Genomic DNA, 16,667 nt, shown 5'->3' with positions numbered 1-16,667 from the left:
CAAATGGTTATTTCTTTCACATTACGGACAACCGAAGGACCCTTAACGTTAAAGTTCATACATAAAAAGAAGTTCGAAGAACAGATAGTTCAGCTAGCTGAGTTAAGCAGAAAACTAAAATCTCTACATGCCTATAAATAAGAACCAAAAATCACAAGTTTTTCATTTACTAAGGGAAGAATTTTTATGCATTTACAAGCTTATTGTACAGTAGGAAATAGCATGAATGAAAATGCAAATCTATGCCAAATACAAGAGCATATTCATATAGTCCACAATCAACATTTTCATGATGTTTTATCCATAAGCTGTATGGGGGCCAGGATATTAGCCTTGCTTGTCTCAACAACACAGCCATTCATGACCATCTCCTCTAGCATGAAATGTGCCTTTTCTAAATGGAACATGATGTCTAGTTCACACTGAAGACAAGAAAGAAATAAACATTTCAGTGGGGGCAAAGGGTCAAAAGATGGAAATAATATGAGGAAAACATAGGGAATTTCGATGTCACGCAAGAATGCAGAAGAAGACTTACCACATTGCCGAAATGGCGGTCCATGGTTTCAACTAAGAGATGTATGAATTCAAGAATTGCAAGTTCATTCTGTGACAAGCAGGAGAAAGAATATTATGAGGCGTAACGCCTGTAGACAATTTTGTAATCATACTTAAAGAACCAAACAAGACTCAGAATCCATAAATACGTAAAGATGAGATTAAGCTCAAGTTCAAGATAAGAATACTTAAAGAACTTATCAAGACTCATAATCCATAATCATGTAAAGATGAGTTTAAGCTCAAGTTCAACATAAGCATACTTAAAGAACCTAACAAGACTCAGAATCCATAATCATGTAAAGATGAGTTTAAGTTCAAGTTCAAGTTCAAGATAAGCATACTTAAAGAAGTAACAAGACTCTTAATCCATAATCATGTAAAGATGAGTTTAAGCTCAAGTTCAAGATAAGCATAGTTAAAGAAACTAACAAGACTCATAATCCATAATCATCCAGAATAGCAGGAATTCCACATCTATGAATATACAACTTGAGTCATCCATTTGCTCTAAGATCGACAGATAAATAAGTACTCTCCCTAGTAATTCGCAACATGTCAAAACTATAGAAAAATAAATATGCATATGATTGCCTACAGGATTGAAGTTTTCATACTTAGATTAATGGGGATGTAGGCCTTCTACTGGTGAGGAAAAGTTATGATGCATTGTTTCATGTACACATAAACAATCAAGAACACCTAAGCCGAGTTAACAATTATCACGATGAATAATAGATGCCAAAACTAAAAAATTGTATATGCAAAGCACAGTTCAATAAATTGAGAAAGAATGAGGAAAACAGAGGAACTTACTTCATCATTGTCGACGCCAACAAGGAAAAATAATGAAGCGTAGCGCCTGTAAACAATTTTGTAATTGCGGTGCTCCACGAAAGAACACTATTATTCATTATCAAGTAGGGAAACAAAATTTATCAGCGACATGAAATCAATTAAAGCTAGTGTGATGATCTACAGTCCTAAATCATCAAAGCCAAAGGAGGAGGATGCAAATCATAATTAAATGAAGTAATTAGGGAAAAATGAAAGAGAAGAACCTGTTGTTCGGTGCGGGCAAGGCATTTGCGGACGATTTCACCCTCGAGGGCACGGCGTTCTTCAAGGGTGAGCCATTCGTAGTATTGAGCTAAGCGTGTCTGTCCCTGCTTGTTTACCATTAATATGAATCTGATCCCCATTTCTTCTTTCTTTTTTCTTCTTTCTGCTTCTTCTAACGGCGATCAGCGATGGGGGAAATTTCTGTTGTGTATTTAATAGATCCAACCGAGAAGAAAGTGAATTGATTAATTCAAAAATGTAAATTACGCTTCCAACCCTTGCCTCCTTTGGTTTTTACTGCCTGGTCCAGACGATGGCATTAGCATAGCATTTAGCAATTTCTTCGTGTGTGCGACGACAGCGTTTAGTGTTTTGAATGTTTTTTTTTTTTTTTGAATAAAAGAATCAATTTAATTACTGAGCCAAATCGGCCAAAAGAATATCGGAAAGAAAAGGAGGTGGACATGCCCACTCTCCACGAACAGACTCTGACACAACCGCCCTTGTTAAGCTATGGGCTGCTGCATTTGCTGAACGTTTCACAAAAGAGCCTGAAATTGAATCGAGCTCTTGTAATAACTGACTACAAATTAAAAGAATATCTGAGAGATAAGAATTGTGTGACGTTGGAACCTGAATTGCATTTACAACGGAGAGGCAGTCCGTGCGAATGCAAATATTCCGGAGATTGTGAAGTTTGATCCAGGAGAGCACTTCCTTAATAGCCATAGCCTCAGCGATGATCGGTTCAAACAAGCCTTCTAATGCTTCATGATATGCGTGGATGCATCTCCCTTCCGAGTCCCTTAGGATAAACCCCATTGAACTGTATCCTGCTCCCTGAAAAGTTCCAGCATCGACGTTACACGCCATGAACCCTGCAGCAGGTCGAATCCACCTTGACGGGGCTGCTGGTTTGATCCCTTTCCTCCGCTGATCTGATTCCTGAGCTGAAGCCCACTCACGAAGCTCGTTTCTGATTCGCCCTGCAAGAACGAGAGGGCTGCACGATTTGTTCTGCCAAACAACCTCATTTCTATGTTTCCACAACACCATAGACCAGTTGCCACCTCCCGAGCTGCTGCTGTATTATTCCTCATTAAGAGTTCTTTAAGCCACTGTAAGAAATCCCCCTGTATTATCATCCTAGCATCCCCGAAGAGCTGTTGCCAAACCCCTCGGGCACAGCGGCACTCCACGGCTAAGTGCTGTTCCGTTTCATCATTTAATCCACATACCGGACAGACGTTTGGGTGACTACTGTATCTTTTAGCTAAATTATTCATCGTTGGCAGGTTCAGAGAAACCATCCGCCAAATGAAATTTCTAATTTTTGGAGCAACATTCAACGACCAGATACAGTTCCAAAAACGCTGGTCAACTGGATCCTCCTCTAAACATAAGCCTGTACAGACCTTATAGCCGCTTCGGACCGTGTAATTACCTCTCGGCTCGGGACCCCATTGCCATCCATCTTCCATTGCGAGCTGACCCCGTGGAATAGCAGAGATAAGGCATTGATCACGGATGTTAAAGGTTGTTTGAATCAGATCCTTATTCCAGGAGCCATCAGCTCTCAACAAATCCCGCACTGTGCCTGTAGGGAGGCTGAAATCAATAGGGCTGGTCGGCTTTGGATTGACAGGATCCTACAGCCAAGGGCTATCCCAAATTGCTATCAAGCTTCCACTTCCAACCTTGTTCTGCAGACCTTGGTTTAACAGATCACGCCCAGCCAGCAAGCTTCGCCATATAAAAGATGGATTGTGTCCAAGTGTCGCCTCCAGGAAAGTGAGATGGGGGAAATAACGAGCTTTTAGGACTTTTGACATCAATGAGTTGGGCTCTTGAATCAATCTCCATCCTTGCTTAGCTAGTAAGGCTAAGTTAAATTGCTTGATGTCCCTGAAGCCCATTCCGCCCTTACTCTTTGGTCTACAAAGTCGACTCCATTGTTGCCAATGAATCCCGGTATTGCTCTCTCCTGACGATCGCCACCAGAACCGGTTTAGCATTCGGTTGACATCCTCACAAAATTGGTCCGTCATTTTGAAAACGCTCATGATGAACGTTGGTATTGATTGCAGTACCGCTTTAATCAATATTTCTTTTCCTGCTCGAGAGAGGAATCTTTCCTTCCAATTGTTTATCTGGTTCCAGATTTTTTCTTTGATGTGCCCAAAAGCTTGTGCCTTGCTTCGTCCTACTGTAATTGGAGCTCCCAGGTATAATCCCATATCTGTTATTATTTCAACTCCCAAAAGCATGGATATTGAAAGCATACCCGGTGTATCAGAACCTTTGCTGAACATGATGGAAGACTTCTGATAATTTATCTTTTGCCCTGATGCCTCTTCATACTTCTTTAGGCAACTGAGAATGGTTTCGGCTTCTTGCTGTTTTGCTTTGAACAAAAGGAGGCAGTCATCCGCAAAAAACAAATGAGATACCCTTGGAGCTGTACGGGCTACAGAGCAACCGTGGAGAAGCCCCGCCTCCTCTTTGGATTGTAAGAGAGCCGACAAACCCTCCGCACATATCAGGAATAAAAAAGGGGATAAAGGGTCCCCCTGACGAAGTCCTCTGGACGGGTGAATAGTGCTGCTGGTATTACCGTTGAGAAGAATTTTGTATGAGACTGAATTGACGCACATCATCATCCATTCCACCCATTGGCTCTGAAAGCCCATTCTCTGAAGCATACTTCTTAGAAACTCCCACTCGACCCTGTCATAGGCTTTGCTCATGTCCAGTTTAAGGGCGGCCTGCTTCGTTCCCTTAGCCAATTTCAATTTATGGAGACATTCAAAAGCTACAATAATGTTGTCGGATATTGCTCTGCCGGATAGAAAAGCACTCTGATTAGCCGATATAACTCCAGGGAGGACTCTTTTGAACCGGTTCGCCAACATTTTTGATAAAATTTTGAACACGACGTTGCACAATGCTATAGGGCGAAGTTCAGTTACCCGTGTTACTTCCTTTTTCTTCGGAATTAACACAATGAGAGTTTCGTTCAGCTTAGCCGGGATGTTCGAGGAGTTCAGACAAGCCATACAAGTGCTCACCACATCAGGTCCAATTATGCTCCAAAAATTCTGAAAGAAAGCCGGGTTCATTCCGTCTGGGCCGGGGCTTTTGTCGGGATGCATTGAGAAGCATGCCTGTCTAACTTCTTCTGCTGAGAAATTGCGAGCCAGGTACACATTATCACTGTTTGACACTCGTAATTTTACAGCCTCAAGGATCTCTTGCGAATCGCTACCTCTACTTGTGAAGATATCTTTAAAATAATCGGTTAACAGTTCTTCGAGGCCTGAACCCCAACTGCACTTCTCGCCATTCTCGTTTTCAAGTTCAGTTACAGTGTTGTTTCTCTTCCTAGCTGAAGCGTATTCGTGGAAGTAACGAGTATTGTGATCACCCTCTTGGAGCCAAAATAACTTGGCCCGTTGCTTCCAAAGTTCTTCCTGTTGGGACAACACCTCGTTATAATCATCTGTAGCTTTGTGAAATAATTCAATCCCAACTCTGTCAGTTCGGCTTTTAAATGTTTCAATCAGCCGTCTCTGATCACCAATCTTACTGCTAAAATTACCTTGACAAGATTTGCTCCATTGTTGAAGTTCTACTGCACATTCAGCAATTTTTTGTTCGATAGAAGCCCCAGCCATCCTGTTCCAAGTCTGTTCCACAACCGTACTGCACTGATCATCACGGATCCACACATTTTCAAACCTAAATCTTCTTGGCTGTGCGATTCTGATCCAAATTTTCATATCCAGACGTAACGCCGTATGATCTGAACAAGCGGTACTCAGATTTTTGAGCTTCGAGCTAGGGAAATCCTCCTTCCACTTAACATTTACTAAAGCTCTGTCTAACCGTTCACGAATCCACCTCTGAGTGCCTCTCCCCGTTTCCCAAGTGTATGGATAACCTGGCATATCCATGCTAGACAGTCCACATTCCTCCACCGTCGCTCGAAAGCCTTCTAGCAGGTTATTCGGGTGCCTATTTCCCCCAATTTTCTCTGATTGGATAAGTAGGTCGTTAAAATCTCCTAGACAGCACCACGGGAGGGAAACTGAGTGAGCCAGTGATTTCAGGAGATTCCATGAATCTCTTCTCTTACTTCTCTCCGGGAAACCGTAAAAGCCTGTAAGTCTCCAAACCAGATTGCTACTTGTCTTGATCTCCGCATCAATAAAGTTATCCGAGGATTACTAAGCGAATGGCCTATCTTGTTTAGTTCTCGTTGTTAGCGGTTATAGGTAGTTGTTTTCATTTGTTATTAACTGAATAATTATTAATGTTTGGTAAAATTATAATAAATTGCGTTGTTATTATTAGTATGTAAAATATCTAATATATTGACATATTTTAAATTAATCGATAAATAAATTATAAAAATAAAAAGATAAATTCCAAATATAATCAATATGGCTGATTGCAAATTGATGTCTATAGTTTTTTTAATTACAAAAAGAAGGTCGAGGTTCTCGTCGTTACCAAAACTAGAGACTTGTATATTGTCACTCTCAGTTTTAGGAGTTGATGAACTCATAAATAGGAAAATTTCAAGAATTGATGAGTTTTAAATAACTTTAATTCTTTAATTCTTTAACATTTTAATTTTGAAGTCATTTAGTTGTATTTTTATTAGGAGAGAGAAAGTGCACGTTTAGAGAGAGAAAGTTCCGAAAATTATGATTTGAAAAATCGAAAACGCGGTTCAATGGTAAATGTGCTAATAATCTAATTTAATTCTTGGGATTTTTTAATTTAAGGTTATCAACGGGTTAAAATCGGCAGTGTCAACCTAAAAATTCTTAGTTTTGTTAATGACGGTGACTTTAGTAACAAAAATAACCCACAAATATCCATTTATAAATCAGCGAAACCACAATGTTATGTTTGGAATTTGTCCAATAAAAAATACAATCCAAATTAATTAAAATAATTGATATAAAAACGATTTTAGGTTTTTAGGTTAATGCTCAATAAAACATTTTAAAATTTTAAGTGGAGGATTGTTGGACTCGGCTCAAGTGTGAATTTTCATATTGAGATCAAAAACTTTTAAATCTTTTTGAGTCCCTCAAGATATATAGAAAGTGTCAAAAGTTCCACATGGAAACTTATAATTTGTTGCAAGTGCTTGTATTGAACTGTCTTACATATTTAGATGTGCTCCAACGGATATATTATTTTTGTGGAAGTGTGCAGATCTACATGATGTTTTACACCATATGTGCACCCGATGCCACCACCGCTTGTCTAATTGAATTGAACGTGGTCGGATTGATGTGGTGTTGACACTTAAATTGTTTGGAAAAAAATTTCATTTAATGAAATAATTATTTATTTAATAGTTTACTTAAATGTTTTTACCAATTTGAACTAGTCTCTGATCACAATCATGTTTTATAAAGCGATATAACCTTCCCTGATTTTGCTACCTACTTTTTTTTTTCCACTGACCAGTTCATCACATTTGATTTTCGGAAAAAAAAAAACTGAACGATATTTTTCTTTAAAACTAGACATAGAACAACATTTTTTAGTAAGGCTATTAATCATCTTCTTCTACTTCGAAATTTTTTCTCTTCAAAATATGAAATTGAGAGGTAGTTTCTTTTTGAGTGTATTTAGAACAATTATATACTGTCAATTCAGAATCGAATTCCCCACTTATTTCATCCTGGAATTGACCGACTTCTAGACTGCTTGCACACTTAAGAAGCAGATGTCTTAAAGACGGCAACCTCATCCATAACTCATCCTAGATACTTTTGCAATTTCATTCTCTTCAATTACTTTGCAATAATAGTTTGTTCTCTAACTTCATGGATGAACTTGGTGCAAATTAAGGTAAAAGTGGTATCCCTAACCTTCTGGACAATCAAATCAATGCAGGTCATATTTTTTCCTTCTTTAATTCCTTTAATGGTCGCATTGCTGTCTGAGGCAGCGATCAAGGATAGAAAACCATAATTTTTTGCAAACAAGATTCCATTGAGTATGGCCAGAATTTCAGCGTGCATCACTGACCAGCAACGCCCCAAAAGACTCCATAAATTGTAATTGTGCCTTCCTCATTTCGATCAAGAACCCCAGTTGTGATCTTTTGATGTTGGTGGTCGAAGCTAGCTTCACAATGAAGCTTCATGAAATCATGAGGAGGAGGTGGCGGAACAAAGGAGGCAGTCAAGTCATCCATGTCCATTGCATGGATTGGAATATTTAATATCCATTCCACATCTTCTTAGTAGAAACAATTCCTAATCAGTCTCGTGTTCTAGTTACGAGAATTAAGGAGGAGACGAGCTCAGTGGTAGTTACGAGAATTAAGGAGGAGACGAGCTCAGTGGGAGCATTATGGCGGAGAGTCAAGGGTCGGTGGCAAGGTATTCCATGAACCCATCGAGACTTTAGAATTTTAATACTTTCACCATTTACCACTCGCTATATACCCTCTCTAGTAAGATTGTCTTTACTATGAGAAGGCTTCGCCACATATAGCTATCACTGGCCTTTCCCGTTACATCAAACAACGAGTGAGCTCTCATGTATTTTTCTGGGAATTTATATTTATTTCTTTCTTTTAGTGTATATTTTTCCCTAGAATGTTCACCTTTTTTTTATGAAAATACAACCTAGATTATGTTCTATCATCAATAGAGTTGGGTACATGTATGTACATACATTATTATTCTTTCTGTCTTTTCAATATTCAAAATGGCCAGGAGGCTTATGGCAGCATAGAGCCAAGTTGAACCATCTTTTTGTAATAGTAGATTTTCTGGATTTAGATTTCCGAATGAAATGAGAATCAGACACACTTCTCTTTATTTGCTGCGCATCCGAGTCACTTTTATCTAATTTATCCCCAACAGATCCACACCTCTCTAATGCACCATTATCCCTCTGTAAAAAAATTCAAAACCCAGCCTAAATTTCAACTCTTACTAACTAAAATGCCATAAAAAAAACTTAAAAGAACTAATACCAGGCAGCAAGTATCTGCCAACACCACTAAAATCCTCCAAAAACCATCTTTGACAAGACAATATAAGAACAAAAACAAAAGGTTTCAAGTTCTGTTTCCTATCCACACCCAGGGACGGAACTAAAGGGGACGGAAGGAGGTTTGAACACTCACTGTCACCGAAAAACTTCATTGAAAAGCTTTTCTTCTTTTAGGGGAAAGACACCAAAAAAATTTCAATTAAGCATCCATAGACGTTGGAGCACCCACCCCTATCAGTAAATCATGGATCCGTCACTGTCCATACTTTCAGCCGCAATGCTATCACAATTCACACAGTTCTGGTGCTTTTGTACTCTTTATTTCAAACCAGCTATAAAGAATTTCATACAGGTATTTACACTCGGATGAAGTCTAATACTTCCCGTTATTTATAATTAGAATAATATTGTACAAAATCACAAGCACAAAAAGTGCTTTTTTCTTTAATCTCAGCAGAGATGACTACCATTTCCAGAACAACATAAATACTCCTAAGGCACGACTCGCCCTTGAACATCACTAATCTAACATAAGCAAGATGCTTGGTAGGCTAAGCAATGACAGTAACAACCTTATACAGTAGTAGTATTATGGATCAATCTCAATCTCAATCACAATCACATGTAGCTGACCTCTTTGTTTGCTACAATGTCATCTGCAATGTTTGCGTCGTCCATTAGCTGGTTTTCGGGTTCATTTTCTTTCTTGAATTCAGCAGCATCGGCTTTCTTATCTCCTATGCAACCTGTACACCAAAAGCTAGGCTGATTTGTTGAAGACATAAGTCGTGCCCACATCCTATCTGTTATCACCACCTTGTTTTGTTTCTCTGTGATTCTCTGTAGAACAACCATGCAACAATAGACCCAGTAAAGACATGACACAAATTTTTTAGTATTCCAAAAGAAATTACATAGAACGATTGAAGAGCAATGCTGACGAATTTGTTTAATCCAAGCACATAAACAGTCATCAGAATAGTTACCTAGAAATGAAAATCCATAATGAAACATATTTGTAAACCCGCAAAACGTTATTAAAGATGCCTAGATGTTTATCAGCACATGCTTTCTAGTCCATTGAAGCAACAAGATCGCAACTTTGAGCTTGTGCCCATAAAATTGACTCATATATAAACCTATTCATGAGCCGAGTTGGGCCAAGCCTCACGAGCTTACACCTAAAACACTCGGCCCAAGCCAATCCTGCTATCAATTAAACTGGCTTTGGGTCAGACTTGGAAATCAAATACTGAAGCCAGCCCAAACAAGCCCACGTCCTTATATATTTTTCATTTTTAAATTATTATATATATATTAATAGGCCCGGCCAGCCTATTTTTATAAATCTCAAGCTCAGCACAAAAATAGACAGGCTAGACTGAGCAGACCTAATGTCATTTTTCCCATTGGACACGGGCCAGGTGGGTACAGCAGACCCATGAACAGGTCTACACATGCAAAACAAATATTATCAAGTAACTACGTGAATTATCTAACGATAAAAGAAGATAAATGAACATAACAGGGAGAGAACGGACAGGGAAAAAGGGAATGTGTAAAACTGCAAACATATAGCATATTCATAATATTTAAAGGTAGGAAAGAGCAAAACATGTGCTGATAAAAGAATTTGAAATAAGCACAGCACATAAGGAAGAGAAGATGATATCGTAATTAGAAGATCAGAGATATCAAAAGGATTTCATCAGCAGATTAGAACTTCAAAATTTTCATAAATTCCTAAGCTAGGCAGATTCTACTAGACTAACACAAAATAGAAGAGAAACAAGTTCGGGAGAGGGATTCCAATAATTTATATAAATGGGATTAACTCACATAGAAAGGTATATAAGTTTGTCTGCCATTTACAAGACCACTTGTAAAGCCAGTGTAACCAGCCATTGCTCCATGCACAGCACTTTGAGCAAGAAGAGTGCAGTACACATTATCAGATGCATTGCTCGGAATAGCACGAATCATATATGTAGGATCTGCCAGATGGGGAAAACCAAATTGTTAGCTATCCCATTCAATTAAATCTTGTCCAAATCAATTGGCTAAATAACATTATTCCAACCTATATATTTGAGATTTATAGTCATCTTCTTCTGCTTTGCAAAAAATTCCTACAAAAAGCAGACAAGAACCAATCAATTAGCCAAAAACCAGAACTTATTCCTAATTAAACATCGAGCAAGAACAGTTTAAATAGAAAAACAATACCTTCATCTTCTGTGATAACCACAACCCAACATCTTGGAGGAGCTTGTTTCCTGAAGCATCCTCCATGTTTGCTTGCTTAGCAAGCAGCTCCTGCCCAGCACCTTCGGCGATCACGATAACCATATGCCCGTCTTCTTTAAGCCTCCTCTCTACATATTGAAAAAGTCCACCTTCCCCTTCTAGATAAAAGGGTGACTCTGGAATCAAGCAACAATCCACATCTCGACTAGCAAGTGTAGCATACATGGCAATAAATCCTGCACCATATAAATAAAATCAGATCTCCATAATAAACATAAAATCTTCATCAGCAAGTATAACAAAAAATTAAAACTAGGGTGTAAATTACAGATAGACGAAAAAAGAAGAAGCCGAAAAAACCCGAGTGAAGCACAAAATAAAACGAATGTTATTCCAACAAACTTGTGTAGAATTGTGGATAGTGTTTTGAAAGGTGTAATATTTAAGCTTATGAGGTCTGGAACTCCTTGTGGGAGTGGAGTGCTGTTAAGCATGTGTTTAGGGCATGCAAGAGAACATTCAATATTAGGAGTGGAATCTTGTTAAGATGAAATAATAGGTAAAAACTAGTCCTTCTGCCATACTAACCACGTGAGCCCTTTCAGAGTATTTTTGCAGTTCCCATGCTAGGGATGTAGAACCCATTTTTCCTCATTGTCTCATAGTTATGAAACGGGCTACTTATGAACTTGATTCTATGTCATTTTTGGATTCATAAAAAGTAAGTCTAAACAAAAAGAATGTGCGCCCAATCTTTGCTACATGATTAAAAAAAACCCACTTGTAAAAGAAGAAAAAAAACAAAATAGAAAACGAAAGGTAAATTACAAAAATAAAAATAAAACAAATAAAAATAAAACAAATAAAAAAATGAAAAAAAATAACGAAAAGAAAGACGATAAAGAAAGGAAAAAAAAAACGAGAAAAATGATAATAATAAATCAGCAAAAAACAAAAAGAAAAAAACTGGAAAAATAAGACAAAAATGAAAAAAAAAAAAAATCGCAGAAAAATAACATAAATTTTGTAATCAAATTAAGAAATACAACAACAACAACAAAGCCTTAGTCCCGAAATGATTCGGGGTCGGCTAACATGAACCATCATATAAAACCGTGAAATCAAGTCGTGTCAGCAACACAAATTCGCTCCCTCCACTCCGTCCTATCCACTACCATATTTTCCTCAATTCCCAGTAAACTCATATCACTCTCTATCACCCTCCTCCAAGTTTGCTTAGGTCTTCCCCTACCCCTCACCACTACATAAAAAAACAAAATTAAAAGATGCAAGTAAGGATTTGTTGTATATGGCTCATAATATCAAAGGGGCTTATCCCGGAGTGGAGCGGAGAGGAGCGAGAGGAGCGAGAGGAGCGCATCGAGCGGAACAGAGCGGAATGGTACAGGGGTATTTCAGTAATTTGTATTACGCATTATAAATACATGTAAAAACTGTATCTTTCAGTTACACGATCAATAAGAAAACCGTTCATCGCTCCCGGAGACGTAGGCAATTCAAAACTGCCGAACTTCGTTAACAAATCCTTGTGTTCGATCTTTGCTTGATTAATTTCTGTTTTATTTAGCTTCGTTTTCAACAGTTAAATAGAATCGAGATACTAAAAAATAATTTTTTAGTTGATGAATTTTATTTTTCCTTAAAACCAACTCAATCCAATTAATCAATTAACTTATATAGATACTAAGTACTTGCTTCAAGAAGTGACACGAGTCAAAAAAAGAAAGAAAAAGAAAAGCCAAGGCAGAGTTACTTTATGCTAAATTAACCCAATCAAATTTGCAATAAATGAAGCAAGTCAATACATTTTGAAATAACAACCAGCTTTCAATGTCGAGCATCTTAATTGATAAGCACTTAAAACAATTCATTTTAAACACATTTAGGAAATAAAAAAAGGACCAAGAACAAGACTGGTATGTTCACTGCAGTTTATTGTGATAAAACATCACATTCCCTGATTAATGAAACCAGTATATACATCTGTATGGAAAACTGTGAACAAATAAAATGGGTGCTTGCAGTGAGGACCAAATTTTTTAGAAAGCTAGGAAGTGAGAAAGACCTATAATTCTATCTTTGAGTGACTCATTTTGGTGTATAAAGTAATGGTGAGCATATATATGTAATTGAATATATATTCATATGGAACACAAGAGGCTACCTTAATAGCTAAATTAGATAAAAGATGAAGAATGGACTTTACCACTGTAGCGACCCATTAACTTCACAAGACCAATGCCGTTCTCTATACTTTCAGCCTCAACATGTGCTGCATTAATAGCACGTTGAGCCTCCTCGACAGCAGAATCAAAGCCAAAGGACTTGTCAATTACCTGTTTTTAATAGATAATTTTAAAAAATGTTATATATAATAATATAACATGCGATATTACTAAAATTAGGCGAGAAGTCCGACAAGTCTAATAAAACATACCGGAATGTCATTATCAATGGTTTTGGGAATGCCAACAACTGCTACTTTGAGACCTCGTCTTCTAATTTCCTGCAATAAATAATAACTAATAAGTTTTGCATCTTTGAGCTACATTGTCCCTCCCCATTTATGCTTATTGCTCATTTGCATGTTCAGTTTTTCTGAGGATGGATTCTTGTGTCCCCTCCTCTCATTTTCAACCCAATATTTCTATATTCTAATTCATACATAACCAAACCCTGATCAACGACAGAGGAAAGATGCTATTGACTGAATCAGCAACCAGTAAAAAAATAATACCTCAAATATCACTGATGCCCCTTTCTGAGTTCCATCTCCTCCAATTATGAAAACCTGAGTTGCAAAACAGCTACAAATAAACATCTATTGATTGAACAAGAAAATAAACCTCGAGTTACATAGAATTGAACTAACAAATAGTATATTTCACACACCTGATTAATTCCCCGATCTTGAATGCTATCAACTATCTTTGAAGTATCATGGCCACCTCGCGAAGTCCCAAGGATTGTTCCACCACGTTTGTGAATATCATTCACAACCTTAGGCGATAGAGGTACAGTATTTCGAGCATAAAAACCTCTGTATCCTCCCTACAGATTCCATTAGCTTATCAAAAAACAAAGCCACTGGCATTGGTATGTAAATGCATACTGTTAACCTCCAAAACTTGATTACATTACATCACTCTTTTTCACCAACAATGAGTACTAACACATAAAAAGAAAAGAAGAGAAAATGAAAATTTGAAGCCCAAAACTTATGCACTAACACACCTGACAGTACGAAATTATATTTTGGCATGTCTCATGAAGCAAGTATTTTACCTTTCTCATCCATGCAGTGAACATGTCAGATAGAGATGTAAATTTATTTATTTTCCAACAGGCAAGCTAGAACTTCACATCTAGTGATAAAACTTTTTTATCATGCGAAGTTAGCGAATATAATATGACACTAATAATTTCAAGTTAAATTATTCAAAACAACTTTTAGCCTCTCATTTGACAATAGATTACAGAAATAGAGAAAATACTCTCACAAGCACAGTGCAAGGGAGAAGAAACAGGCAGAATAGGGATAAAATTGAAAAATATTGGAGTAGAGTCCACACAATCACTTACATCTATTCCCAGCACTCTCTTTACACCATACATGTGATGCAAGCCACACACTATTTCCCTAATTACTGTGTTAAGTCCAGGGCAGAGACCTCCACATGTCACAATACAAGCATGAACTTCATCTGAATCAAAGTAAACCTGAGAGATATCCAAAAAGAAACATATTTTAAAGAGATAGTTGTAGCATTTCGCCAGTCCACATTATTAAGAATGAACTCAAAACATACCTTTTGACGAGGTCCAGCACGTCGAAAATGTGTCCCCCTTGGACTATCCTTATGAACAACAATCTAAACAAAAGGAAAAAACCAAAGTAAAACAAATTGACAATTAGCTATATTTCATCTCCTATAGCCCCATAAATCCTGCAATGTAACATCAATCTAATGCTTATCACCACTTTAAACATAGTGATTTTTAGGAAACCAAAACTAGATTGAACATGCATCAGTCACATTGCTAAAATGAAATTGGCCACTGGCCAATGAGAAAATTACTTTAGCGAAAAACACATTCCTTCTCCTTAATAAACTACTAAAAAGGGAGTTAAAAACTATAAGAATACATCATTTATAGGAGAATAAGAGTGTAGGATAAGCATGCAGCATACTCTTAACCATCAATAATAAGAGCATGCTGACCTTTTGGGGAACTGTATCATCCATATGAACAAAGTACTGCCTGAAAAAGAAAAAAAGAAGATAAATGAGATGACTTACATTAACAGCAAGAGACAGAAAATTAGAATTGCTAAGGAAGGTGAACTTACTTAACTACGGAGTATGCAGGATTGTCTTGTAGAGGATTGGGGTAAGTCTACAATAAAACAATACAAACCAACACAGAATTGTAAGCGCCGAGTCTGAATTAAAAGGACTAAACAGCCAGTAACCAGGTAAATAAAACAAACAAAGTAACAGCATCATACTCCTTTCAAAGCAATTTTCATCTCCATCGATTAAAATTAACTGTAGGTTTTTACAAATTAAAAATATATACATATATGAATCATGAGGATGCATGAATGCAAAGAGCTACCAATGAAAAACTTCCATAAAAGGTTCGAATTTTATACAGAAACAAATCCAATTGGAAAAGATAAAATAATATAATAATGCAAGTCACATAAAGAGTGCATAATAAAAAGTTTATGCGGATCCATGTACAGAATCTCTCTTCTCTTATCTCATCTGGTTGCAGATTAAACACGGAAGGAAAAAGGCACAATTAAATCCAACAAAAATCACATAAAAATTAATTCAGCAATTATGATGAACTTAGATAAGCTCCTCATATTTGGGAAGCTCAAACAAAAGCTTCCGACCTTTTTTTTCCTTTTCCTCCATTTATTTCAGCAATCAATCAAAACAATCAGCAATAAATACATACACAGACTATACGATTAAAAAAATGGATTAAAAAACACGTACAGGAAGGTTAGGAAGGTAATCAGTTAAGTGAGGAACATCTTCAAGAACATAACCATGACCGCCGGTGATGATCTTAGGTACGGAGTTGCCGATTCCGTTGCCGATGCCGGTGCCGGTGCCATTTCCGTTAGACATGGCTGATATGGAAAATCGGGAAGCAGAAGGGGATGTTGTGGGAGGAGTAAAAGTAATGGAGGAAGTAGGAATCCCTGATTTAGAAGCTTCGAGAGAGCGAGATTTGAAAGAAGAAGAAGAGATTGAAGAAGGATTAGGAGAGAAAATTGAATCCATGCACCGCAAGAGAAATTGGAAATGAGGTAAGGAAGAAGAAGACCATACTTATAGGAGACATTGACCAGATGAAAATATACGACCACAAAATCAAAATTGAATAAAGAAATAGAAAGAGAAAAAGCGAAGAAGAGGCGCTACAAGTTTGCGATTTGGTCTATGATCTCTGGTTTTTGTAAGCAGCCGAAAAACAGGTGGCCATTAGCTTTTTCAGCAATGGTTTTGCTTTTCAAACATTTCCCAATGAGAGAGACAGACTTCTCGCGAGACGGTAAAAAAGAAAGGGTCGTTTTCATAAATCTATAAAAGTTTTTGTATAAAAATATAATATGTTGTTTTTAATTGGAGATAGAAATTGTTAATTTATTCACCGTTTAACCCAATTGGGGACATATTTTTTCAAATAATGATAATTTGTGCGTGTTAAATCAGATATATTTCATT

The 16,667-nt window shown here is 37.2% G+C and overlaps 2 protein-coding genes across 2 annotated transcripts; both read right to left on the bottom strand.

Annotated features, from left to right (window-relative positions):
* Positions 1–138: 138 nt before the first annotated feature.
* On the bottom strand, positions 139–1,825 carry LOC136202548 (AP-4 complex subunit sigma). The gene is made up of 4 exons (XM_065993240.1): positions 1,620–1,825; positions 1,375–1,461; positions 539–607; positions 139–422 (listed from the first exon to the last, which is right to left on the bottom strand). Exons 1-4 carry the CDS (start codon positions 1,758–1,760, stop codon positions 288–290), a joined length of 432 nt encoding a protein of 143 aa, XP_065849312.1. The 5' UTR covers positions 1,761–1,825; the 3' UTR covers positions 139–287.
* A 7,108-nt stretch (positions 1,826–8,933) lies between these two features.
* Positions 8,934–16,458, bottom strand: LOC136202166 (ATP-dependent 6-phosphofructokinase 3-like). Its single transcript, XM_065992668.1, has 13 exons — positions 15,933–16,458; positions 15,272–15,318; positions 15,144–15,183; positions 14,730–14,792; positions 14,503–14,640; positions 13,813–13,971; positions 13,658–13,711; positions 13,358–13,426; positions 13,127–13,256; positions 10,879–11,135; positions 10,733–10,781; positions 10,492–10,646; positions 8,934–9,492 (listed from the first exon to the last, which is right to left on the bottom strand). Exons 1-13 carry the CDS (start codon positions 16,221–16,223, stop codon positions 9,271–9,273), a joined length of 1,674 nt encoding a protein of 557 aa, XP_065848740.1. The 5' UTR covers positions 16,224–16,458; the 3' UTR covers positions 8,934–9,270.
* Between the last annotated feature and the right edge of the window lie 209 nt (positions 16,459–16,667).

The sequence above is a fragment of the Euphorbia lathyris genome, chromosome 8 (assembly GCF_963576675.1).
Source record: "Euphorbia lathyris chromosome 8, ddEupLath1.1, whole genome shotgun sequence".
NCBI lineage: Eukaryota > Viridiplantae > Streptophyta > Magnoliopsida > Malpighiales > Euphorbiaceae > Euphorbia > Euphorbia lathyris.
Note: the sequence above shows the minus strand (reverse complement) of the source record. Positions and strands in the feature narration are given on the sequence as shown.

Coding starts and splice junctions, on each gene's coding strand:
- LOC136202548 (XM_065993240.1), bottom strand. CDS start 1,760: ATGGGGATCAGATTCATATTAATGGTAAACAAGCAGGGACAGACACGC. Junction 1,462..1,619: donor TTGCCCGCACCGAACAACAG/GTTCTTCTCTTT, acceptor AATGAATAATAG/TGTTCTTTCGTGGAGCACCG. Junction 423..538: donor ACCGCCATTTCGGCAATGTG/GTAAGTCTTCTT, acceptor TCTTGTCTTCAG/TGTGAACTAGACATCATGTT.
- LOC136202166 (XM_065992668.1), bottom strand. CDS start 16,223: ATGGATTCAATTTTCTCTCCTAATCCTTCTTCAATCTCTTCTTCTTCT. Junction 15,319..15,932: donor ATTACCTTCCTAACCTTCCT/GTACGTGTTTTT, acceptor GTTTTATTGTAG/ACTTACCCCAATCCTCTACA. Junction 13,257..13,357: donor CCATTGATAATGACATTCCG/GTATGTTTTATT, acceptor TATTAAAAACAG/GTAATTGACAAGTCCTTTGG.